This window comes from Chrysochloris asiatica, unplaced genomic scaffold (genome assembly GCF_000296735.1).
Source record: "Chrysochloris asiatica unplaced genomic scaffold, ChrAsi1.0 scaffold00003, whole genome shotgun sequence".
NCBI lineage: Eukaryota > Metazoa > Chordata > Mammalia > Afrosoricida > Chrysochloridae > Chrysochloris > Chrysochloris asiatica.
The window spans coordinates 49,985,695-50,009,563 of record NW_006408521.1 but is presented as its reverse complement, the minus strand read 5'-3'; the positions used below and the strand labels follow the sequence as shown (position 1 = coordinate 50,009,563).

Genomic DNA, 23,869 nt, shown 5'->3' with positions numbered 1-23,869 from the left:
CACAGGAAAAACACAAATTAACCAAACTCGTCAATACCAGAGACTCCATATCAATCTTTTCCTTTTCAAAAGTGCTGACATATTCAGAGAGGCTGAGAGCTTCCAGAGTTCCCTGTAAAGTTAGGACATCTTCATTTTCAACATCAAGGTCACAAGACTCATCCAAAGTCAGCTTTGGATCTTCGATCATCTGAAAACACACACACACACACACACAAAAAAAAAAAAAAAAAAAAAACATTACAAAACTCACTCAAAATGTCTATAAAAATTTGTAAGCAATATTGCTGTAGACACAGACCACCATTTCCAGCGCTGTGCCGTCCGATATCTGTATTCTGCAAAGTATTCCAATCACTCATACTCCCGATTTATTACAGTAATTTACTCTTTTCTTTTTAAATCATAAACTTTCTCTCACATTGAAATTTACTATATGTAAAGACGACGAGGTAAGTGAGAAACTCAAACAACTAGTTACATGATTCCTCTACACTCTTAAGCCTTTAAATATTTTAACACACGAAACCATTTCAGGAAACAGTCCAGATCTGGAAACCTGTTCAGTGTCCAATACAAATCTAAATGTTAGTTAGGCCACACGTAGACATACCTGCTTTTCCGGAAAATGTGTCTGCTTCACTACTCCGTTAGCAACAGCAAGAGACCTCGGAGACTTGGACAAATTCAAATCTTTCTGATTTGACAGTATGTCAAACAATATTAAAGAACCTAAGAAAAAGAAGCAATTTGCTGAAGGTGTACTACTGGGTGCTTTGAGAACACTGATAAATGCTAGCACTAGATAAAATAACTTCCTATAAAAGTTAGGGGGGTCATCACAATTTGATCATCAGCACTACAGAATCAAACCAAGATTCAACAATCACAAGGCAGAACAAACTGAAAAAGAAAAGCAAACCTACAAGGTAGGAGAAGTGAATAGGAAAGGCAGAATTTGAACCCATTGACCATTTACGAGACTTGCCATCTGTAACTCTAAACCTCACCCCAACAATGTCACCTGAACTGAAAGCAGAGTTGATTCAAATAAAACGATGTTTAAAACGTGCATGTTTGACCACTTTACCTAAACTATGACCAGCCACGGAGACCCCGCCTTTGAAGTCTGGGTTCCGACTCATGAAGAGCGCATGCAGCCGGTTTATCTCCATTCCTACTTTCTCCACAATCCTCTGACAGTAGGTGGGGCTATTGTAAAACAAAATATCTAGCAAAGTTTCATTGGTAAAGTGCCGGAACCGACCAACACTTGGTAAGGTGATTTTCTTAACGTTCCTGTTTAAAAAGAAAAAAAAGTATTTTCAGTGAGTTGTTGTTGTTGTCTTTAAATCTGTGGATTTATAAATGCTTCCTAGATTTCCATTCCCTACAACACCGTTAAGTGGGAAAAGTACCACATTCTAATAATTAATTGATTCTACAGAAAAAATTATTCTGAATAAACCAAGATAAAGCAAAAACATTAACCGGCATTATAACTGTACTACGAACTTGAGATACTCTGAAGAGTTCTATTACATAAAATAAGGCATGTGTCAGTATTTTATTTTAAAAAGAAAAGTGTACTCATCCATTTTCCTACCAATTGGAAATCACAACACCTGACAAAAATTGTGGGTAGGAAGGACAATAAGAGAATAAAGCAAGTTAACTTGACGCAACACACAACAACAACATTACAGGGAGTCCGGTGTGGCATTGTAGGATAAGCACTGGACCACAAGGTCAGTTTGAACACAAAGTCAGTGGTTCAAACTCACCAGCTGCTCCTCGGAAACCCTATACAGGGTCGCTACAAGTTGGAACTGACTGAACAGCATTTAACAACGACAACATCACTACATAAACATAAACAGTAAGAAAGGCACTGCATGATCTGAAAGCTTCTCCCGATGTGAGAATGAGCAGACAAGTTCATCCACATCCACACAGGCGGAAAAGGTCTCGTGGCGATGCCTCACAGGAAGCAGGTGCTGTCTGCAGGAGCGGTTCCATGAAAGCACGTGCCCAAAGCATTATGAAATCCCCCCAAATCCAGACATGTGTCCCAGCAAAAATACTTCCACCTAAACCCGTGGAAGCATTCAATTAATGAGCATGCGGCATTTTGAGTTGTCCTAGTGCCGAACAAGTACTGCTGGTCTTTAGCGGGCACACACTAAGGATACTATGTGACCAAGCACACATACTACAGTCCTGCCAAGACCATCTCCACTGAGAAACAATCATCTGATACCTCTCACAGCAGGGGATGTTTGGCAACAGCTAGAAAGACCGCTGGTTGTCACTCAGTGGAGAAGAGGTGGCTTGTGGGTAGAGGATAGGCCAGAGATAGAGTAACATCCTACAATAATGTCCAGGGCCTCTCTGTGTCTAAAGCACTATCAATCAGAATAGAATTTTTTTTTTCAAAGATTTGATTGTGAACTGAGAAGGCTTACAGAGCAGGAGCATCAGTTTTACATCCAACACATGACACACTTAGTTCCATCTCAGTCAGTGCAATCGTCTTCATGTAACAAGAGAGATCCTGCGTCATCCCTGTGGTTCCTCCCTCCATTCCACTCTTATAGAACAGTCTTTAAAACTAGCTGAAGTAGCTTAGGTTTTCTTTACAATAAGAACAGATTTTTAGAAACACGTATGAGGAGGCTTCAAAAAGCTCGTGGAAAATGGAATTAAAAGATAATGGAATTTTCCCATGAACTTTTTGAAGCCCCTGACATACTTAACAGGAGCCCTGGTAGTACTGTGGGCTAAGCATTGGACTGCTAACTACAAAGTTGGTGGTTCAAACCCACCAACTGCTCGGAGAAGAAAGATCAGGCAGTCTGCTCTGTAAAGATTTACAGTGTAGGAAACCCTAGGGAACTGTTCTGAGACTTGGTGTGGCACTGTAGAATAAGCACCAGAATGGTAACCATAAGGTTGGCAGTTCAAACCCACCAGCCGCTCCTGGAATGCCTACACAGGGTCACTATGAGTAGGAACCGACTTGCATGACACACAATGATGACCACAAGAGGGAGCTGTTCTACTCTGTCCCATACAATGCTGCTGAGTCGGAATCAACTAGATAGCAGTAGATTTTTGGGTTCAAAAGGAGACTTATCAACTTCAAAAATAGCATAAAAACTTAATTGCCAATATTTAGTCACGGGTCAGAGCAAGTATTTAATTAATTAAAATAAATGTAAATCAAAATAAACCACTTCAAAATTATGACTCTAAATTCGACTAATTTGAAAATAAATGATCAAAATCCACAAACCTGTCGACACCTGTGGCAGCCCCACCCAAGGAACTATGCCAGTGAACCGGAAGGAATTCCACTCTGCTTATTTTCTGATCATCTAAAGATTTCTTAAAATGTGTCTGCAGCAATTTGAGAGAAACCACCCTAAAATCATCAACTTAAAAAAGAAAAAAAAAAAAAATCAGGTAAGGGAAATCAAATAGATCAAATCACCTAGTTCTACAACCAAAAAGCAGAATCAAGTAAGAACAAATGATTAACCTGTCTTTATTTTTCAAGCTAGTGATCAATGACTTCAAAATAAATAAATATTGTCCAAAAAGGTAACGAAGCTTTAGGAAGCTCTTTTTAACTTTTCATTATTGTAGAGAAATGCACACTGCTGTTGTAAGCACCACAACTGGGATATGGTACAGTTCAGGGGGTGGGGGGGGCCACGCTGGAGTCAAATGGCCTGCGTCCTGCTCTGGGATACCCTGCCTGGGATGCTGAAGAGGTGACAGCTTCCCTCTGGGTACACCCCACTAACATGGGGGTGACAGTGGTGACAGTAAGAACAACATCTACAACTGAAGGAAGGGCTACTGGGAGGCGTCATCAAAGAATGTACGCACGGTACTTGGCACCGATAATCACTCACTAACAGGAACCACCATTCTTACATAAGGCAGGCAGAGGCAGCGTCCCATGCGGCGTCACACAGCTAAAACTGTCATCCCCACAGGTGCTCAGGAAGGACGGGCTGCCTGTCAGAGAGGCTAGGCCTCATGACTTCCACGAGCCCTTCTAAATTCTTCAGATCTAGGGGGTTTTGAGTTAGCTGTGCCTTAAGAGCCTAGAAGCACAACTTAATTTTTTCCACTGACCATTTAAATCTAAATCTTTTACAACTGAGCCTGCATGTCTGCACGCAGCCTCTTGTATTTGCTCTCCGACCATTCCATGAACTCAGGCAGGACAAAGACCTCTTACCACATTCCGTAATGCTCCTGAATCGCAAGTCACATACGGGTCCGATGCCATGCACCACGAACACTAAATGGTCCACCTGAGGCAGCTCCCCTGCATACACAAAACCGTCACTGAGGGATGTTGGGAATCTGTGTGGACGTTCTTCACTTTGCAATATTCTAACCAGCCCATTTGTCATCCACACTCTCACCAAAGAAGTTCATGGCCTTTCCTGACTAATAAAATTAGCTTCCACCAAACTAGAAGAATAAAACTCAAGTGCATCTAGGAAGTAACAGTGAAGTGGACTCTCCTCCCAGAGCGATCAGCAGAGGGAGACCAGAAGTTCTCACCAGTGGAGGTTCCAGAACCTTGTGACAGCTTCAGAGCTGCCTGGGACACTACGCCCCACATGGAGAAGCAACTTACCAATAAGAAACTTAAAAATTCTTTTCTACAAAGCCTTCCCCTTGCTTTTGTAAGATTCATACAGACTGAGCAAACATCACCAAATTAAATATATTATGTCTACTTTTTCTTCTCTGGTTACTTCATTCCAATTTCATAATATGAGCATCTACTCGTATTTATTTGGTAGTATTATAAGGCAATGAAACAAACCTGAATATACGTAATTGTCAAAATGTAATCTGTAATTTAAATGACACAAAAGCAAAACCAGAGCACAATTCCTAGCGTAGGGTTGACAAGCTATGGCTGGTGAGTCAAATCCAGCCCAGGGACCTTCTGGAGCACTGCTCTGCCCGTTTGTTTATGCACTGTTTACAACTACACTACACACCACAGTGTACGGTTTACATACCACAATGGAGAAGTGGAGAGCCGAGAGTCCGTGCAGCCCCCTTTACTGCACTACAGTAAGAAGTTCTGGTGACTCTGTGGGTTGGGCTGCTAACAGCAAGATCGGCAGTTCAAACCCACCAGCCACTCAACAAGACAGCGAGGAGGCTGACTGCTCCCATAAAGATTTACAATCTCAAACATCCTATATAGGGTCACTATGAGTCAGAACTGACTCAATGGACGTGGATTTGGCACTGGGGGAGGGGACAATAAACAAAGAGTGCTAGCTAAACTAGTTGAAGCGTAAGAACCAGATCCAAAAATAGTTCCCTAAATCCAATTTTAACCATACATGCTTTAGAATCTACATGCTTTGTGTCTCTTCAACCAAATTCTAAATTAAATCAGCAGATATGACACTAACATAATTGAAAAGAAAATATACAAAACTATTTGATTTCTGACCAGCATGGCAAGTAACTCAAACAGCTGTGTTTCTTTGCATCCTCCTTAAGAACCAGCGCTAAAATATCACAACAGGAAAATGCACCTTGGTCCTAAACAAACAATACACACCGTCAGGAATGTCGTCAAGGCCATCGTCAACCCCACGTCTGACAACCCTGGGCCTTGTCTGTCCATCCTGGGTAGTCCCCCATTCATCTGGGACTGCGGAAGGCTGGAACTGAACAATGACCTTCAGGATACAACAGGAGAATTAAGACAACTCGTCATTACCAAACTCTTTTTCAATGCAGGATAAGTTGTTTACTGCAGTACATCATCACCTACTTGATAGCAGGGACAGTTTATAAATCAAGTGATTCATGTTCTCGCAAAACCAATTTGGTAAGAGTTTATTAACCACTGTTGCTGCTGTTGTCAAGTCTAAGAATCTTCTGGAGTTTATTAACCATTTATTAACCACTGTTGTTACTGCTGTTGTTAAGTGCCATCAGTCAGTTCCAACTCATAACGAGCCCGCATGGGGTTTCCAAGGCTGTAAATATTTATGAGAACAGAAAGCCTCATCTTTCTCTCGAGGAGTGGCTGGTAAGCTTGAACAATTGACCTTGTGGTTTGCAGTCCAATGCTTCCCCTACAGAGCCACCACACTCCCCTTGTTGTTGTTGTTGTTGTTAAGTGCCATCGAGTCGGTTCCGATCCATAGCGACCCTGGACAGGGTTTCCGAGGAACGGCTGGTGAGCTTGAACTGCCAACCTTGCAGTTCAAACAGCTTTATTGACCATTATAACCAAGCAAATCAATACACGTATTTCTAATGCTTATGTTAGAATATTTCAGTTAAAATAATGTGACTGAAACAGAAATAGTGAATCTTGATTTTAAAATCTAACATACAATGTAGGTTGACACACAAGAAACTAAAGAAAAGAAGCTGCAATGGTGGAGTTTCTGTCTTACAAAAACATGTAATACACAATTCTTTAAATACTAAGATTAATAATGAACTCAGAAGTTCAAATCCAGTGACAAAAAACGGATTTACTTTCTGGAAAGAAACCCATCTTATTAAATCAATTCTATTAAATTCAACACTATGCCAGGCAGACAGTCTTCTCTAAATATATATGTGTGTGTGTGTATACGTATATAATACACACAAACATACACGTTTGTTGTCGTTAAGTGCCATAAAGTCGGTTATGACCCATAGCAACCCTGTATAGGGTTTCCAAGAAGCGGCTGGTGAGCTTGAACCACCAACCCTGCAGTTCAAACTGACCACGCAGTCCAACACGTTAACCCGCAGTGCCACACCAGGACTCCACATATAAGCATACACTCACATGTACATGTGAACTTCCATGTATGTGAATGCATGCATGTTGTACACAATTTTGTAGTTGCACAAAAAAAACAGAAAGATAAGAGTGCTTATCATCCAGAGAAATGGGGTGGAGGATGGGAGCAGGAGGTCTGTTTCATTACTACTTTTCTATACTGTGTAGTGCTATAGGATAAGCACTGAACAGCTAACCACAAGGTCAGCAATTCAAACTCACCAGCCCAGCCACTCCTCAGAAACCCTAGAGTCGCTGTGAGTCAGAACCCACTCGATAACATGTAATAACACCATATGTACATGCTATCGAGTGGGTTCTGTTTAAATTTTACTTAACTTTTTATGTTAGTACGATTATAGGGGTCGATAAATCGGGGTTATTCGTGTTTTCTTGTTATACTTTTCTACAAAACAAAAATCTCCACTACGTTCTGAAAACTACTGTGTGCCAAGTACTAGGAGACATTCCACATAAATGACCTCACTTCATCCAAAATTTGACCTTGGGAGATAAAAACAGTACTGCACGTGAGGCACCCAAGGACCATAAACAAAAGAGCCAGAGTATCATTCATGTATGTTTTTTGAAGAGAAAGGAGAGCTCACAGAGACAAAACAAATACAAGAGGAAGGATGGCTTATTTCTTTAAAAGTTGACTTGAGCCCTCACTGAGGGCTTTGTTGCTGTTGTTAAGTGTGTGGATGCTGTACGGGGTTTCTGAGAAGCAGCTGGTAGGTCTGACCTTGTGGTTAGCTGTCAGCACCACCAGGAGTCCTCATCCAGGGCAGGGCTGGGCAAATTGTGGCCCCTAGTTCACACCCAGCCCTCTGCCTGTTTTTGTAACGTTTCCTTGGAAACCAGTTACACTCATCTGCTTGCATAACGCCTGTCAGTCAACACGTCCTGAAGCTGCCACAGAGATCAGATGGCCTGCCCGGCCCTACAGCTCTCCCCTGACCCTTTACAGAGAAGCTTGCTGATCCCTGATCAAACTTCCCAGCAGCTTCTCTGATGTGTGCTATGCCACATCTAACGCGGCCACACACAGAAACTTTGTGAGAAAGAACGGAAGTTGTATTTTTGTTTTCAGGATCAAAGTGTACAACAACAAGCTATTTTACAGGCAAAGCTCTTACTAATAGATCCTCAGTGCAGAAATGACTAAAAACCAACACCTTCCCAGCACACCCAGCAAAACAATTGTAAAATTTAACATCTTAAGCTGTTACTACCTTGGGATTGTGCATAACAATCGTCTCACCGCTGGGGAACTCCAATCTGCGGTGCCACTGGTTCATGGTGACAGCTTTTTTATATTCAGCCTACAAAAGAGAAATGACATACAGCCCCAGCCGTCACGGTTACCTCACACCAAGAAACACATGGGGAAAAATAATGACAACAATAGTGATGAAAATTGCAGTAAGAGCTCTGTCAGCGAACACATGAACACTCAGTGAAGAGCATTCATTTAGTACATCCATTCATTCCCCACCCCTCTTCACACTGCCATTCATTATATCCTGTTAGCTAGAATGGAGTGGATGTAATAAGACACCGTTTTTCACTCAGTTCTACCAAACTCAGCCATCCTCCCAATTCTTGGGTACTGCACCTCCCAAGCAGGCTCCCTCTACGTGCCTAGAAATTAAAAGGCTGCTGCCTCTAACATTTGGCATTTCCAAGAAAACCAACGTTATGCCTTCTTTTCACTTTGATCTTCTGAACCTGGTTCTGAGTGAGTGTATTCTCTCTTGAAATCTACTTGACTTCCTTGTCATTTGGTCCTCGGTAACTACAGTTTCCCCTCCTTTTGCTCTGTAGTTGTCTTCGTTGTAGATTGAGATCTCTGATTCTTTATCTTTAGTCTTACAGTTTGTTTCACTCTGGATACTTCTATGTCGTCGTTGTTGTTAAGTGCCGTCGAGTCGGTTCCGACCCATAGCGACCCTGTACAGGGTTTCCGAGGGTGTAAATCTTTACGGGAGTAGAAAGCCTCCTCTTTCTCCCGCGGAGCGGCTGGTAGTTTCGAACCGCTGACCTTAAGGTTCGCAGCCCGATTCGTATCCACTACGCTACCAGAGCTCCTACATCTGGATTGAATTCTGGGTGGCGCTTCCATGTAGGTTTAACCTACGGTGGTTGTCTGGTGTTGCTGGATTCTCAGTCCACATATTTTTTTTCAGTTGGCTTGGTTTTTACAAATTCCTTTAGTTTCTCTTTATCTGGAAATGTTCTAATTTTACTTATTTATATTTGAGAGAGTTTTGTTGGGTATATGATTCTTAGCTGACAGTTGCTTTCAAACTTCAAATGCTGAAGCCGCTACTTTCAATAGCCTCTCTTTCAGTTTACTCAATCCCAGCTAACCTCGGCTTTATTTTAGACCAACACTCATGTTTCAGTATTGACTTGGTTACAGGATAATATTTCACAGTCACTGCTATACAGAGTTTAATACAAGTTTTTCCAGAACAGGCACAATTGGTAATGTCAAAAAAATTGCATTTATAATTTTTTAACTTTCGTTATTATAATTGTTGAAAAAATATATCCGTATGTAGGCAGATAAAGAAGAAGTCTAAAACTATATAAAAATACAGTTTGTTCTGAAAGACTGAATATTTTATTTCTAAGAATTATACTATTATATTCTCAAAGGGAAAACAAGTAGTCACTGACGATACTTGGAACTGTTAGCTCCTAAACAGAACGCAAGGCCTAGTCCTTGCTTGAAGTTCTTCAAAAGGTGGACTAGAGCTAATTAATGCTTTACAGATACCTTTTAATGTTAGTGTTTGTGCTGTTTCATGAGAAGTGTTGGCTACACAAGTTTCCATGACTACTAAATTAAAATTCTACATCTCATTTCTCATGTATGCAGTTTAATTCATTTACTTCAAACATTTCATACTCAACAGTGAAAGCCGTTAAGAGATGGAATTTGACAGGTGGCCTTGTCTTTCCAGCTCTCAGACGTCTCCTCACTTTTCTGTTACTCTTTTCAGTGGAAAATACTTGAGTTTTCCTTCTCTGATCGGTTTCCACCTTATACAGGTTGTGGCTTTCCCAGGCTTTACTGTATAACTATCACAGGAAGTTGGAGCAGCTATATAAGGCCACATTAACCAGCAGTCTAAGATGGCTAATAAATCTCGTGACATTTGTGCCTGTCCTGCTTCACATCTATTCTCACCAATCAGAGGCTACCGTCAGGCCTTCTCCTGGATAGTACTCTGAGTAATGGTCATATGCTTGGCATCTGTTGTCAACTAAAGAGGCCAGTAGCTGAGGTTCTTTTGAAGGTTTGCTGCAAGTACCTTATTACATGTGTGAAGCACTCCTACTAAATACAATCTATCTTTAAACACTGAGGCCAGGCCTCAAGGCCACAAGTGAGCTGGGTCCCTCAAGAAAGACAAGCACCACTTCAGAGGCCATCTGCTGTGGGAAGAAGAGCAAGAATAAAGTCAGCTCCACAGTGAGAGATGAGACCTGAGGCTCCAGTGTTCACGGGGCGGAGGGTTTTTAAAACATGAATGAAGTGCACATACCTCCAGATTTTCGCTGAACTCCTCAGTGTAGGGAACAAACCTGCTATCTGCATCCCCCTTGTAGAACCACGTGCAACGCCGTACTTCAGCTGGCTCCTCTTCCCAGTACACAGGCTTCCTGACTCGGTCACAGAGGTGCACATCATATCGGCCTCCATCCGTCCCCAGGACCACACTCTCGGGCTCTGGTTGGACTAGAGCACAAAGTCCCTACCTTAGCCCCACCGTGACCAGGCATGTTCAAACCATACACAATGGACACGGTGCCAATCCTGCAGACAAAGGACTACGCCCACTGTGGGTTTTGAAAAACAAAATTCCAAATGACTCTTCTTGAGTGGCACAGAAATAAACCAGGGAAAAATATTTAAAACATGGTTCTAAAATAATTCAGATAACTGGCAGTTTTGCTGGGGTTTTTTTAACTCAAAGCAGTAGTATCTACTTGTAACAATGCTCCATGAAGTACGTCTCTAAGGGATACTGCTATTGCAGATAACTGCTATTGAGTCATAGTGAGCTTGTATAGGGTTTCTGAGTGGCTAGTGGGTTTGAACTTAAGACCTTGCAATTACCAGTCTAGTGCTTATCTTGCAGCACCACACCAGCACTCCAGCAGGAGAAAGTCCAGTAATGACTGGGATAAACAAAGAGTCCTACTGATGGACTGCAGGGCTGCTCAGAGCTGTAACGTGCATTGTGAACCCTCAGTCTCCAAGCAGTGGAGGCAGTAAAGCAGCATTTCCAAAGCCCATCTGACCCTGGAACAATTTTTCTATACAGGCTTTCCCATAATAAGTTCCATAGAAAACATTCTTTGAAATGTCCCGCAAATACATATAAGTAAAAGAAAGAGAGAAAGTGAAACCTGTGATAAATGAGCTCCTCTATTTCTAGATCTAAATACATTTATACAAAGAAGTAAATGACTAGACTAAACCACTTCTTCAAATTGCCTGCTCAGGTAAATCTGGGCTTACGTACTCCCACCAGCTTAAGGTACAGTGTATGCTGGGCTCTGCAGGCTTAAAGAATTGGGCAGTCACAAAAACTTGGCCATGGATAGACTGTGCTCATCTCTTCTCCTCAGAAATTAGATACCAGACGAGGCACCACCAGTACCTACCTGAATTATATATTTCTTCAAGATTCCGAGAGTCGTACAAACTGAAAGGCGTCCACAGTTGTTTGGATTCTACCTCCTTGCAGTAAAACCAGTGGGGCTGAACCGGCTCGTACTGGTTTTGAAGCAGAAAAGGTGATGGGGGTGGTGCCTGCACCAGGGGGCCAACGGGTCGAGCCAGTGCCTGCTGCTGGGAGGGTGAGGACAAGGTGGTCTGCACTGAAGGAGGAACCTGAACGGGACAAAGTGAAGACTGTCGTACTGGGTGCCTGCTTCTGACCCACACTGACAAAAGCAGAAACAGCCCAAATTTACTTCTGCACTTAATAACTAGGCCCCAAAACAATGTGTGTTTTTAAACAAGTAAAAGAAAATCCAAAAACCGCTGCAAAGGGAACGTGGCCCTCCTGGTGCTGAGAGCAGTGTCAAGCAAACCCCTTGATGGGCATCAACCTAGCAATACATTGTGATTTAGTTCACCTTCGAAATGTGCACATACCTGGACCCCATCACTTCACCTCTGAGACTTTATCCTAAAGATAAAATTATTAATGAGCAAAAATGTATCCACAAAGATGGCCATCTAAGGATTAACTATACTAGAAAAATACTGGGCTGGGTTATTAATTCTTCCGGTGAATCTTTTCCCTGCTTTGCCTCCCTTGATGTCTCTTTTGACTTCATTTGAATAATTAGTTGAGAAAAAAGCATAGGATAACTTCATAAAATTTACTCAATGTAAATGCTATCCCATCACCCCCGAGAGAGAGTCTGGCTGTCTAGACCCAAACCCCTACATGGAAGAAGTAAGAGAAAGGGCTTAAGTAATCAATTTAGTCCCTGTCATTGAAGTGTTTTGATTAAATAGTGTCATTACAGGATGAGAAGCTAGCAGCCTGTGAAACAGAAATTGTTTCTACTCTCACATGTCCCTGGATGACATTTATTATTAGCATCTTAGACTAAAATCTGGAACTATTAGCATGTAAGAACTTATTCTTTAAGATCAATTCCAGCTTCAATAAATCAATTCATCTCACTATTGTCCAATGGATTCTAACACATAACAACCTCGCAGGACAAAACAGAACCGCCCCGAAGGCTCCCCAAGTCTATGATCTGTATGGAAGCAGACTACCACGCCATTCTCATGAAGAACAACTGGTGGAGCTTAACCAGTGCACCACCAGGGATCCTTTGACTTCAGTAGATCAGTGCTATGAATGAAGATGAAGCCTTATCTCCGTAATTCTAACAAATGTATCACACCAATGCAAATATCACCAATGGAGGAAAGTAGGGGGCTGCGGATGGCTCAGTACAGTATGGGAAGTCACTGTACTATAGCTAAATTTTTCTGTAACCCTAAGACAGCTCTGAACATTATACTCTATTAACTTAAAAACAAAACAAAACCTGAACCATCCAAAGAGCGACCTTGAAGGAAACATTTACTTCAAAGCCTGCCGCTTGCACAGCGCATCCTCTGAAACGAAGGCCACCATCTTTATTATCAAATGCAAATTTTTCAAAACACAGGCTCAGGTGAGAGGGAAAAGAGAGTGGAATGAAGAGTGAGCGATAGGGACATAAAAACCTGTCTCCACACCAGTGGCAAGGATCCAGGAGGCACCTGATACGTCTGCATCGGGGGTCCTGAGGGCGCCGGGTGGATGAGGTGGCCGGGCGTTTGGCTCTGCTGCAGCTGCGGTGGTGTAATATACGGATTAGCCCAGGGGCCGACAGGAGTGCGTCGATACGGATTATATCCTTGTTGAGATGTTCCTGGGGGCGGACTCCCAAAATTGGAAGGAGGGAGACTGCTTTGTTGAGAAGGCAGGTAAGCATTTATTCCCATCTGCGGCGTGGATGGAGCCCCATACTGAGCCTTGGAAACGGAAGGTGGAAAGGCATTCAGCACATCTTGGGATCCCGTTGTAAAAGGGAGAGTAGTTGGGGGTTTAGAGAATGGAGACTGTCCAACCGATGCTGCTGTAGTTGTTAATGGTGACTGTCCAATAGTTCCAAAAGGATCGCCACTGCTCGGGACCTGAGAGAAGTAGCTAAATGTCTGTGGTGTCGAGGTGTGTACAGAAGTCTGGCCAAGGAAGCTGTCCTCCTCACCGACATCTGTGGAATCCTCTGGAACAGAACAGGAGAGCAAAGCATTCAAAGTCTGTTCCCCATATCACTCTGTGGAAATGAGTCTATGAGGCAGACCTAGCAACTTTACCTCCTTGTTTTACAAACTGACATTTCTGCACTACAGAAAAAACTACAGGGGCCGCAAGGTCAATTACATAATATGGTCCACAAAGGCAATATCCTACACATCCTACTTTGGTGAGCAGCAAGCTGGGTCTAAAAAGCTTGTGAGTAGTCACCTAAGGTGCAACTACTGGTCTCCCCCTGTGAAGAGTGAAGAAAACCAAAACCCCATGGAAATAATTAGTCCAACAGACTAAAGGACACATGAACACCAGTGTTCACAGCAGAAGAATTAGATGGCGCCCGGCTACTACTACCAACTGCTCTGAAAGAGGTCACATTAGAAGGCCCTGCATAGAGTGGGAGAAAACGTCGAACAAAATTCAAAATCATACAAATGGCCAGGCTGACTGGCTGGAGAGACTGGGAGAGTCCCTGAGACGGTGGCCTTTCATCACTGTCCAGGTCTGGAATTGACCGCAATTTTCAGCCAAACAATAGATTATCATATCTGGGGGACAGTAACACTAGAGAGGTGCACACTTCTTAGAATACACAACCACTGAAATCAAAAGGGCAGCATTTACCAGGGATACAGTTCAGAAGGGCTAGAAAAGGAGAAATAGAAACAGAGAAGACAGGGAGGAAGCCAGCTAAGTGATGTTACAATGTAATCAGTGAATCAGTGACAGAAACAAACTCTGTATGAATTTCTGAATGGCAACCTGATTTTCCCTGTGAATCTCCACCCAATTCACAAGAAAATATGAATAAGAAAAAAGCAAAAGGAGGGAAAATTGGAATTCACTCATAAGCCCGCCTCCTAGACAATCACTGTTAACATTTTAGCACCAATTCTCCCATATATTGTTAATAAGTATGTATACAGAAAAGGTTCTCAAAACAGAAACAAAATCTACATGTACCATATTTATAAATTATTCTGAATGCCTTTTTTTCCTGTCAGAAATAATTCAAATGTTATTCCACTTCCAGAATAAAAGTCATTTTATCTCTACAGTAAGACCAACATTCCCTCTGTTGACAAGCAGGGTGTGTCAGAGCCCTTACCGACAAAGCACTTATTGTACAAAGGGACACGTGGTATTTGCATTCCTCTGGCAAAGTGGGTCAACCATTAACTGCCAACCCTCAAACAACACAACATCACAGCTAGACAATTAGTCATTACAGATTGCCAAATCGCTATAAATGTCATTTTCTAACCCAAGGAAGTTCTCATCGCACTTTGATTAACTTGATCTCCACTGGGTTAGAAATTTCCTTGGGTTAAAAAATCACATTTACAGTGATTTGGTATTCACTGCTTAGAAACTCTATACAGGTTTGCTGTGACTCGGAACCAACTAGACAGCACTTAACAACAAAGACTAATTGTCAATCTCTGGGTTATGTGATTTGAGGGCTGGCAGTTAATGGTTGGAAGTCCTGGTGTGGCACTGCAGGATAATGCACTGGACCATAAGGACAGTATGAACTGCAAGGTTAGCAGTTCAAACTCACAGACTACTCCTTGGAAACCCTATACAGGGTAGCTATGAGTCGGAACCAACTCGATGGCACTTAACAACAATTAATGGTTGGCCCACTTTGCCAGGGATACTATCAACACCAAACAATTTATCTTCTGTCCCAAATTCAAGTTATAAAATACAAGCATTTTTCCCTTATGTGACCTCAAAAGTCCACCTCACTTTTCCTTACTCAACTTTGATGAGCCCTTAGTTTGCTGAGACTGTCACCTTCCTCCTGCTCATCTCTCTCACAGGACTCATTCCTTCCTGCCTCCCACTGCTGGCGGGTGGACTCCGCCCAGCACACAGGCACTCTATGGTCCCTGCCCTTGGAGACCTGCCAACAGATGCCTCCTTGCAAGTTCCGAGCTCCTCCTGGATTTCAGCTAAAGGAGGTTACTGGAATATGCTGGGAGGCTGCTCCCCAAGTATCATACACATCAACTAAGATTCAAACTGTCCCTCTGTTGTTTCTTTGTAACAGAAGGATCACTTCCTATCATTCCAGCCCTGTATCTGTTTGTAGCCTTCATTTCCAGTTCATACCCTCCCTCTTCAGAGCCTGTTTGGCATCTGTGCTTCTTAGGTCATCTCCCAACCATTACAAGCTCAGAATAAAATCTCTGTGGCATCACCCTTTACAGAAAGATCAACCTGTTCCAAGACACTCTGTTCTGATGAGCATGATTACAAAGGAAAACCTGATCTCCCCGTACCACTAACCTCACACGGGGCCACTTTCTAATTATATAACACGCATACATCTAACCACAACTTTCATGAGCACCCGGGAGAGGTACAAGTGGTTAAAGAACTCAGCTGCTAACTGAAAGATCAGTGCTTCAAACCCACCAGTTGGTCTGTGGGAGACCGATGTGGCAGTATGCTTCTATGAGGATGGACAGCCTCGGGAACCCTCTAGGGAAGTTCTAGCTTGTCTTACAAGGTTGCTATGAGTCAGAATCAACGCATTGGCAATGAGTTCAGTTTCTGCTTTTGTTTTTTGTACAATTGAGACCCAGTGCAAAGTCAGTTTGAACCACAAAGTTGGCAGTTCAAGCTCACCAGTCACTCGTTGGAAACCCTACACAGGGTCACTATGGGTCAGAACCAACTCGACGGCACTTAACAACAACAACAACTCTCTCTTCAACCTGATCTGTTCTGTGTATTCCAAATCCTACTTGCTACCTATGTCCTCAGCCACATAGAGCTCAAATGTAGGAAGTCCAACACTGGCGTTCTCACCGTAACTGCTGGCACAGGCCTCCCATAACCATCTCGTCCTATCTCAACAGGTGTTTACCAAGATCCACCCAGCCTTCTCTCTCATACCCCTCAGCTAGTCACTCACACACTCACGGAATTCTAGAAGACCGTACCAGGCGTAGCACTGCGTATCTGAGCTGAGATACACGAAGCAGAAGGGTCAATGTGCTCACAAGGTGACGACAGTCTGCCTCCATGAGTCACGAAGCCCCAACAGTTTTCTCACCTAATCTCTCGGCCGTCTGCTCCCCACCCCCACCCAGTGAAGCTGACAGTTGTGCTGGCTCTGTGGTGGCCACCACTCACAGCCCCTGCACCAGCTGACCTTGCTCCAGTCCACCGGACTCCAGGCAGCAAACCTCCTCTTTCTGAAGCACACGCTGGAGATGGTCAATGCTCCTCCCCTCTCCCATATCACAAACCCAAATGTGGAACAAAACTCAAAATCATCAAAAAAAAACAAAACAACCCAAGAGATTGGCAGATCTCCGGAGACTCCGGCTCTTAGTCTCCCTCAGGTCTGGAACTGAACTCACTCCCGCAGCTTAATTTCCAGTTAAACAACAGACAGGTCTATAAGGGACCAGTAACACCAGGGAGGCATATGGTCCTTACAGCAACCAACCAGGACCAAGTTTAGAAGGCAGAAAGGGTTAGGAAAAAAGGAAGACTGGCACTAGGCAGCAGAGAAGGGATGCTAGGTACACTGTGGGGGCTGTACTCAATGACAAGAAAGTGTGTAGGAATGGAAACTGATTTTGCTGTGTACACCTTCACCAAATTCACAGTCAAGAGTCACATAAAAATCACCACCACGCACCCACCACCGTGAACCATGAACGCCTCAGAGTGGGAGATGAGGCCTTTGTGACCTGGTCCCCACCTTGCACAAGACACTGCCCTGCGCGTGCTCTACTCACACTAGCTCCTTGCGGGGAGGGGGGAAATGGCAGGACAGGCAGTGTGCGTGTGATCCATTCCTGTCCTAACCACCCACTACCAACTCCTCCCCAAATCGGCAGACTTTGACATACGCCTTCTCCCCTAAACTCCATGTACCCTGAAATACTCAGCTCAAACATCCATTCCTCAGTAGGCTCTACAGGCCTCAGGGAGGGCGTCTTCTCACCACGCAGCCTAAGACCACAGCTGTCACAGGCGTCTGACAAGCCCTGAGTTCAGACTGCAGTGACTTCCACAGCAGGGTCTGTAGGTACACAGACAGCTGTGCACTGCCTTGGAGTTAGCTTTACGCCACTTCACTTTTACCAAAGAACTATGTAAAGTACCTGCTGCCAAGAACCCAAAGAAATCCAAAGAGGATTTCCACTTTTACGGAAAATGGTGAAAACCAAAACTAGTGTCTGTCTTGCAGCGAGCAGTTGAAGAGGCAGCACGCGCCAAGCTCCCTCCCTGGGAACTCCACTCAGCATCTCAGCATCCAGCAGTCATAGCTCTGAACTGTTGTCTGTGAACACTGGGTGTTAGGGGGTCAGGGGTGAGGTGTTATTTGGTAGGATTTGGTAGGTTATTTTGGAGACTTGGGAATGCTCAAAAAATGTCCCCATACAAATCGGTGGGGATTGCTTCTTCACTTTACTCCATTTCTGCTTAAGGATGTAGTCCTGGTGCGGTACTGCAGGATACAGCACTGGACCACAAGGGCAGTTTGAACCACAGGTCGGCAGTTCAAAATCACCAGCCGCTCCTTGGAAACCCTTCACAGGGTCGCAGGGTCGCTATGAGTCGGAACTGACCAGCAACAGCTGCAGTCCTTGCTGGCTGTTTGTCTCCCTAGCATCGATCACAGCAGGGCCCAGAAAACAAAAGTTATTCAGTCCAAGTTTGCAGAATGAAGGCAACTGTTTCCTACGTGTCTCTTCCACTGATATGATAAACTGTTGCTTCCAGTGACGTGGGCTCTTTTTTTATTCTGGAAGTTTCCTGAATGGCATTCTAACCATGAAATCTTTTTTAGAGGTAAAAAAAATAAGCTTGTTTCAGCATTTCAGTTTTAAAATGCCTAATTTCCTCACAAAAATATATATGCTGTCTCCAAGAAACATGAAGGCTTTCTCCAAAAAAACTGATGTGGCGTTGTATAGCATCAGCCCTGGACTGCGAACCACAAAGTCGGCAGTTCAAACCCACTGGCTGCTCCCTGGAAACCCTATGCAGGGTCGTCATGAGTCGGAACTGACTCGATGGCAACTTAACCACAACATCATAGTTACCCAAGTACTTTAACAATAGAAACAAAACCAAAACCAAACACACTGCCATCGAGGCAATTCTGACCCACAGCAACCTTGTCAAGGGTTTCCGAGCCCCAACAGGAAGCCTCATCTTTCTCCCTGAGATTAGCTGGTGGGTTAGCAGTCCAGGGTTTACACTAGATTAATAGAGAATGGCACACCCAGAGCAAATCTTACTTAGCAAGGAAAATGAGCATGAACCCAGGCAGCATTTGAGAAGTAAAGGATGCTCAGGATGCCCAGATCTTGGTTTTTCTTTCTTTCTACAGCCCTCCATGGCGCTGGGCTCCAGCCACGTGGGTCCTTCTGCAGAGATGTAGAGCCTGAGACAAACACAAGACATCCGTACTCCTGACGCCTGTCTTTTCATTTGTTCAACAAATATCTCTTGCGTAACTGGTCAGGAGGGAGCATGCCAGGCTCTGTTCTAGGCACTGGGGATTAAGAGGTGAGGAAAATGAAGTCCCTCTTTCATGGCACTTATATTCTAATGGCACTGTAGGATCAGCAGTGGACTATGAACCACAAGGTCGATGGTTCAAACCCACCATCTGCTCCTCGGAAATGCATACAGGGTCTGTATGAGTCAGAATCAATGAGAAGACGCTTAACAACCACAACAATATTCTAGTGGGGTAAAATAAACTGTCATACATGCTGAGTGTTCATATGCACCAAGAAGAAACTTAACACAAGCAGAAGCTCACGTTAGGAAGCAGAACTTTGATACTTCTCCATCAAACTTGCCCTAGTCCTCCAGGCACGACAAATTATTTGCTGGTATAGTCAGCACTGATTGAGGATCTATGTATTAGGCATTAAAAATACTGGAAATAAAAGGGTAATTAGGTCATAGCGTAAGTCCACCATTGGTTCAAATGGGGAGGCAGGTTTATTTTATAAACACTCCTTATATAACATTATGTGCCAGGTAAGCCAACGCTTTTTAAAACTTTATTCATTTCTCACTACAGCCCTATGAGGCTGAATATATATAGAAACTGAAGCACAGAGAGGTAAAGCAGCATGCCTGAGATCACACAGCAAGTTGATGGCAAGGCCAGGATTAGAACCCAAACATCCTGTGCTCCTAAGTCCTAGTAATGGTTATGCCAAATAATGGTTTTCAAAACAGCAATCTCCCTAGCCAGTGATAAAGCTATGGACAAGCTGTGGGAACACATAGGGGTGAGGGACTAAGGGAACAAAGGAATTTTTTTCAGAAGTGATATAACGCTTTGAAAGACCAGGAATGCATTCTGCACTTCTACTTTGAAGGTCTGTCTCTCTTCGAAGGGGCCCTGGTGGTGTAGTGGTTAAGCGACTGAATGCGAACAGAAAGGCCGGTGGTTCGAACCCACGCAGTCACTCTTCGGAAGAAGCATGTAGCAGTCGACTTCCGTTTGGAAACCGTGTGGGACAATCGTACTCCACTCGATGGCAAGGCGTTTGGTTTGAGGTTTAGAGACCGTGGGCAGCGCCAGGCAGACTGCAGGCGTTTAACAAACATTTGTGGACTTCCAACTCTGAACGTGGAAGGAGTGTTCATTCCACGACGAACAAGCTCTAGGCCCAGCGTCCCCTACAAGACCCCAGAGCTCCACCCACCCAAGCCCGGGCACTGATATCCCGGGCAGGCTCCCCTGAGGGTCAGATGAGCGCAGGAGACCCTCCCGTGGGCCCGCGTCCCCCCTCGGCCCCTGACCCGCACACACTCCCCCATAGTACCCTCCCCTCCCCACTACCTCCGGGCAAGAGTAGGGAGGCCGGGGAAGCAGCAGCTTGGGTGACTGGGATGAAGGGCACACTGAAGTTGAACTCCGTGGCAGAGGAGGAGAAGAGTAAGTTAGTGCCCGAGGAGGAAGCTGAGGCGCCGCCACTGCCACCGTTCAGTTTCCTCTCGGCCATCGCTGCGGCCCACCGTCCGTTACACGTCTCCCAGTAGCCGGCGTCCACCACCGACCGGAAACCAGTCACCCTCGGGGCCAGCGCACTTCCGTACTTGCGCACAGCGGCTGGCCGGAACTCCGGGGCCACGAGTCAGCAGCCCGCCTCCTTACCTTAGGGGGTGCCGCCAGCAATCAACATGGCGGCGGTGCTGACTTCATGCCCGAGTCCTGACACGTGACACTTCTCCATGGCTGCAAACCTGTCTCAGGGGCAGGGGCGCAGAAGAGTAAGCGCCACTGGTTCGGAAGCACTGCTCGAAGTGAAAGTCACGCGTTGCCAAAGATTCAATGGGCTTCCTGTCACAACAGGAGCCATGACCTGGCAAAGGTCTTGGGGGCACAGGGGAATCCCGCAGGGATTAGCCAGCCCTCTGATGGAAGAGGAAACAGGAAGGAAAGAGTTGTTGACAATTCATTACTAACAACCAGCCAAACTCACCCTCTCTTGCACCCACATCTAATTCATCCAGAATAGAAATGGTAACGCTTTAGATATTCTTAACCTATGCTATTGTGGTTAGGTGCCCTCTAGTCGATTCCAACTCATAGCACTGCGGATCCTGCTCCATCCTCACAATTATTAAGTTTGAGCCAGTTGTTGCTGCCTCCGGGTCACCCTATCTTCTTAAGGGTCTTCCTCTTTTTCACATTACCAAATATGATATCCTTCTGCAAGGATTGGTTCCTCCTGACCACAGGTCCAAAGTACTAGAGATGAACTCTCCCCAATCTCACTTCTAAGGAACATTCTGACTATACTTCTTCCAACACCAGATTAGTTCATTTTTCTGGCAGTCCTTGGTACTTTCAATATTCTTCTCCAACACCATAATTCAAATGCATCAATTCTTCTACAGTCTTCCTTATTTACTGGGACTCCACATGCATATGTTGTTGTTGTTGTTGTTGTTGTTGTTGTTGTTAGGTGCCATCAAGTCAGTACTGACTCATATCAATCTTATGCACAGCAGAACAAAACACTACCCAATCCTGGGACAACCTCACTACTGTTGCCACGCTTGAGTCCATCAATGCTGCCACTTGGCCAATCCATCTCCTTGGAGGTCTTCCTCTTTTTCTCTGACCCTCCAAACATGATATCCTTCTCCAGTATCTGGTCCCTCCTGACAATATGTCTGAAGTATGAGAGACAAATTTTGGCCACCTTGGCCTCCAAGGAGCACTCTGGCTGCACTTCTTGCAAATCGGATCTATTGGTTCTTCTGGCAGCCCATGGCACTTTGAATATCCTCCTCCAGCACCATAACTCAAAAGCATCATTCTTCTATGGTCTTCCTTATTCACTGTCTAACTTTCGCATGCATATGAGGTTATTGAAAATACCATGGCTTGGGTCAGGCTCACCTTAGTCCTCAAGCTGACATCTTTGCTCTTCAACACTTTCTAAAGATCTTGTGCAGTAGATTAGCCTAATGCGATACGTTCTCTGATTTCTTGACTGCTGCTTCCATGAATGTTGATAGTTGATCCAAGAAGAATGAAATCCTTGACAACTTCAATCTTTTGTCCATTGATAAGAATGTTGTTTATTGGTCCAGTGGTGAGGATTTTTGTTTTCTTTACATTGAGATGCAATCTATACCGAAGGCTGTGCTCTTTGATCTTCATCAGTAAATGTTTTAAGTCCTCTTCACTCATGGAAGCAGCAATCAAGAAATCAAATGATGTATTGCATTGGACATGTTGTCAGGTGGGACCAGTCGCTGTAGAAGGGTATCATGTTTGGCAAGGTAGAGGGTCAGAGAAAACGAGGAAGACCCCCAACAAGATGGATTGGCCAAGTTGCAGCATCAATGAGCTCAAGTGTGGCAACGATAGTGAGGTTGGCCCAGATCGGGCAGTGTTTCATTCTGTTGTGCATAGGGTCACTTTGAGTTGGTACTAACTTGATCGCACCTAACAACAACAAACACAACATAAATGAAAAATCCACAAACAAAATGAACTCAGCACAGGAAATTACATTATGCTGAGTAAAATTAGTAAATCACAAAAGAACAAAATTGTATGAGACCACTACTGTTAAAAGTTAAGAAAATATTTTCTTGCTAAATGAAGCAGTCTATGATGGTTACATGGGGATGGGAAGAGGGAATTCTTCACGGGCTAGAGGGTAGACACATGATATCATGGGTGATAGGGCAGGCAATATATATTAAGAGGGAGGTTGACAGGAAAATTGAAGTTATCAGGAGACAGGGAAGAATACAAGAGTTAAAGTTAAAGGAAACTGATGGCACACGGAGGAGATTGCAATCATTGTTACGAAGCAGAGTGTGTGATTTGCTAAATTTAAAACTGATGATTGCTCTGAAAACCTTCACTCAATTCACAATAAAAAGTTTAAAACAAAAACCTTTTCTTGAGATGGTCTGTAAACTCCTGCAGAATGTATTCAAGGTCATATTTTGGCATTCATGAATTTGTTTTCATTTTCGTCAGCTTCAGCCTGAACTTGCATATGAGCAATTGATAGTCTGTTGCACAATTGGTCCCTGGCCTGGTTTTGACTGATGATATCCAGCTTCTCCATTTTCTCTTCCCACAGATGGAGTAAATTTCATTCCTGGGTCTTCTGTCTGCTGAGGTTCACATGTATAATTAGTTGCTTTTTATGCTGTAGTCATTGTTAAGTACTTCAAATTGGTACCAACTCATAGGACCCTAAGCACAACAGAATGAGAGACTGCCCAGTCTTGTGCCAATCTCACAGTTGTTGCTACGCTTGAGCCCATTGCTACTGCCCTTGTGCCAATGCATCTCATTGGGGGCTATCCTCTTTTTCATTGACTCTCCACTGATGTCCTTCTCCAGGGACTGATCCCCCGACAATATGTCCAACCTCGCAGTTCAAACCGACTATGCAGTCTAGCGCATTAACTCACAGCACCACATAATGGCAAATAAATTTAGAATTTTTTTTTTTTCTAATTATAGAATGCAAAGGTTGGGAGCAAAGAGGAAGGATCAGTAGTTGGAAAATATGGTCTTGGTGATAGCAATGATGCTAGAGAATGCATGATAGAATTCTGCAAAATCAATGATTTGTTCATTTCAAATACCTTCTTTAGACAGCATAAGAGACGACTATACACATGGACCTCACCAGAC

The 23,869-nt window shown here is 43.9% G+C and overlaps 1 protein-coding gene across 1 annotated transcript in view; it reads right to left on the bottom strand.

Moving 5' to 3' along the window:
* SEC23IP (SEC23 interacting protein) overlaps positions 1-20,696 on the bottom strand; it is a 33,552-nt gene extending 12,856 nt beyond the window's left edge. Inside the window, exons 1-11 of the mRNA XM_006831498.1 lie at positions 20,534-20,696; positions 13,131-13,663; positions 11,525-11,753; positions 10,399-10,592; positions 8,077-8,166; positions 5,612-5,732; positions 4,253-4,342; positions 3,296-3,437; positions 1,091-1,299; positions 614-732; positions 38-190 (exon numbers count right to left, since the gene is read on the bottom strand). Of these exons, the coding sequence (XP_006831561.1) occupies positions 38-190; positions 614-732; positions 1,091-1,299; positions 3,296-3,437; positions 4,253-4,342; positions 5,612-5,732; positions 8,077-8,166; positions 10,399-10,592; positions 11,525-11,753; positions 13,131-13,663; positions 20,534-20,696 (2,043 nt within the window). The remainder of the gene's footprint in view (positions 1-37; positions 191-613; positions 733-1,090; positions 1,300-3,295; positions 3,438-4,252; positions 4,343-5,611; positions 5,733-8,076; positions 8,167-10,398; positions 10,593-11,524; positions 11,754-13,130; positions 13,664-20,533) is intronic.
* Between the last annotated feature and the right edge of the window lie 3,173 nt (positions 20,697-23,869).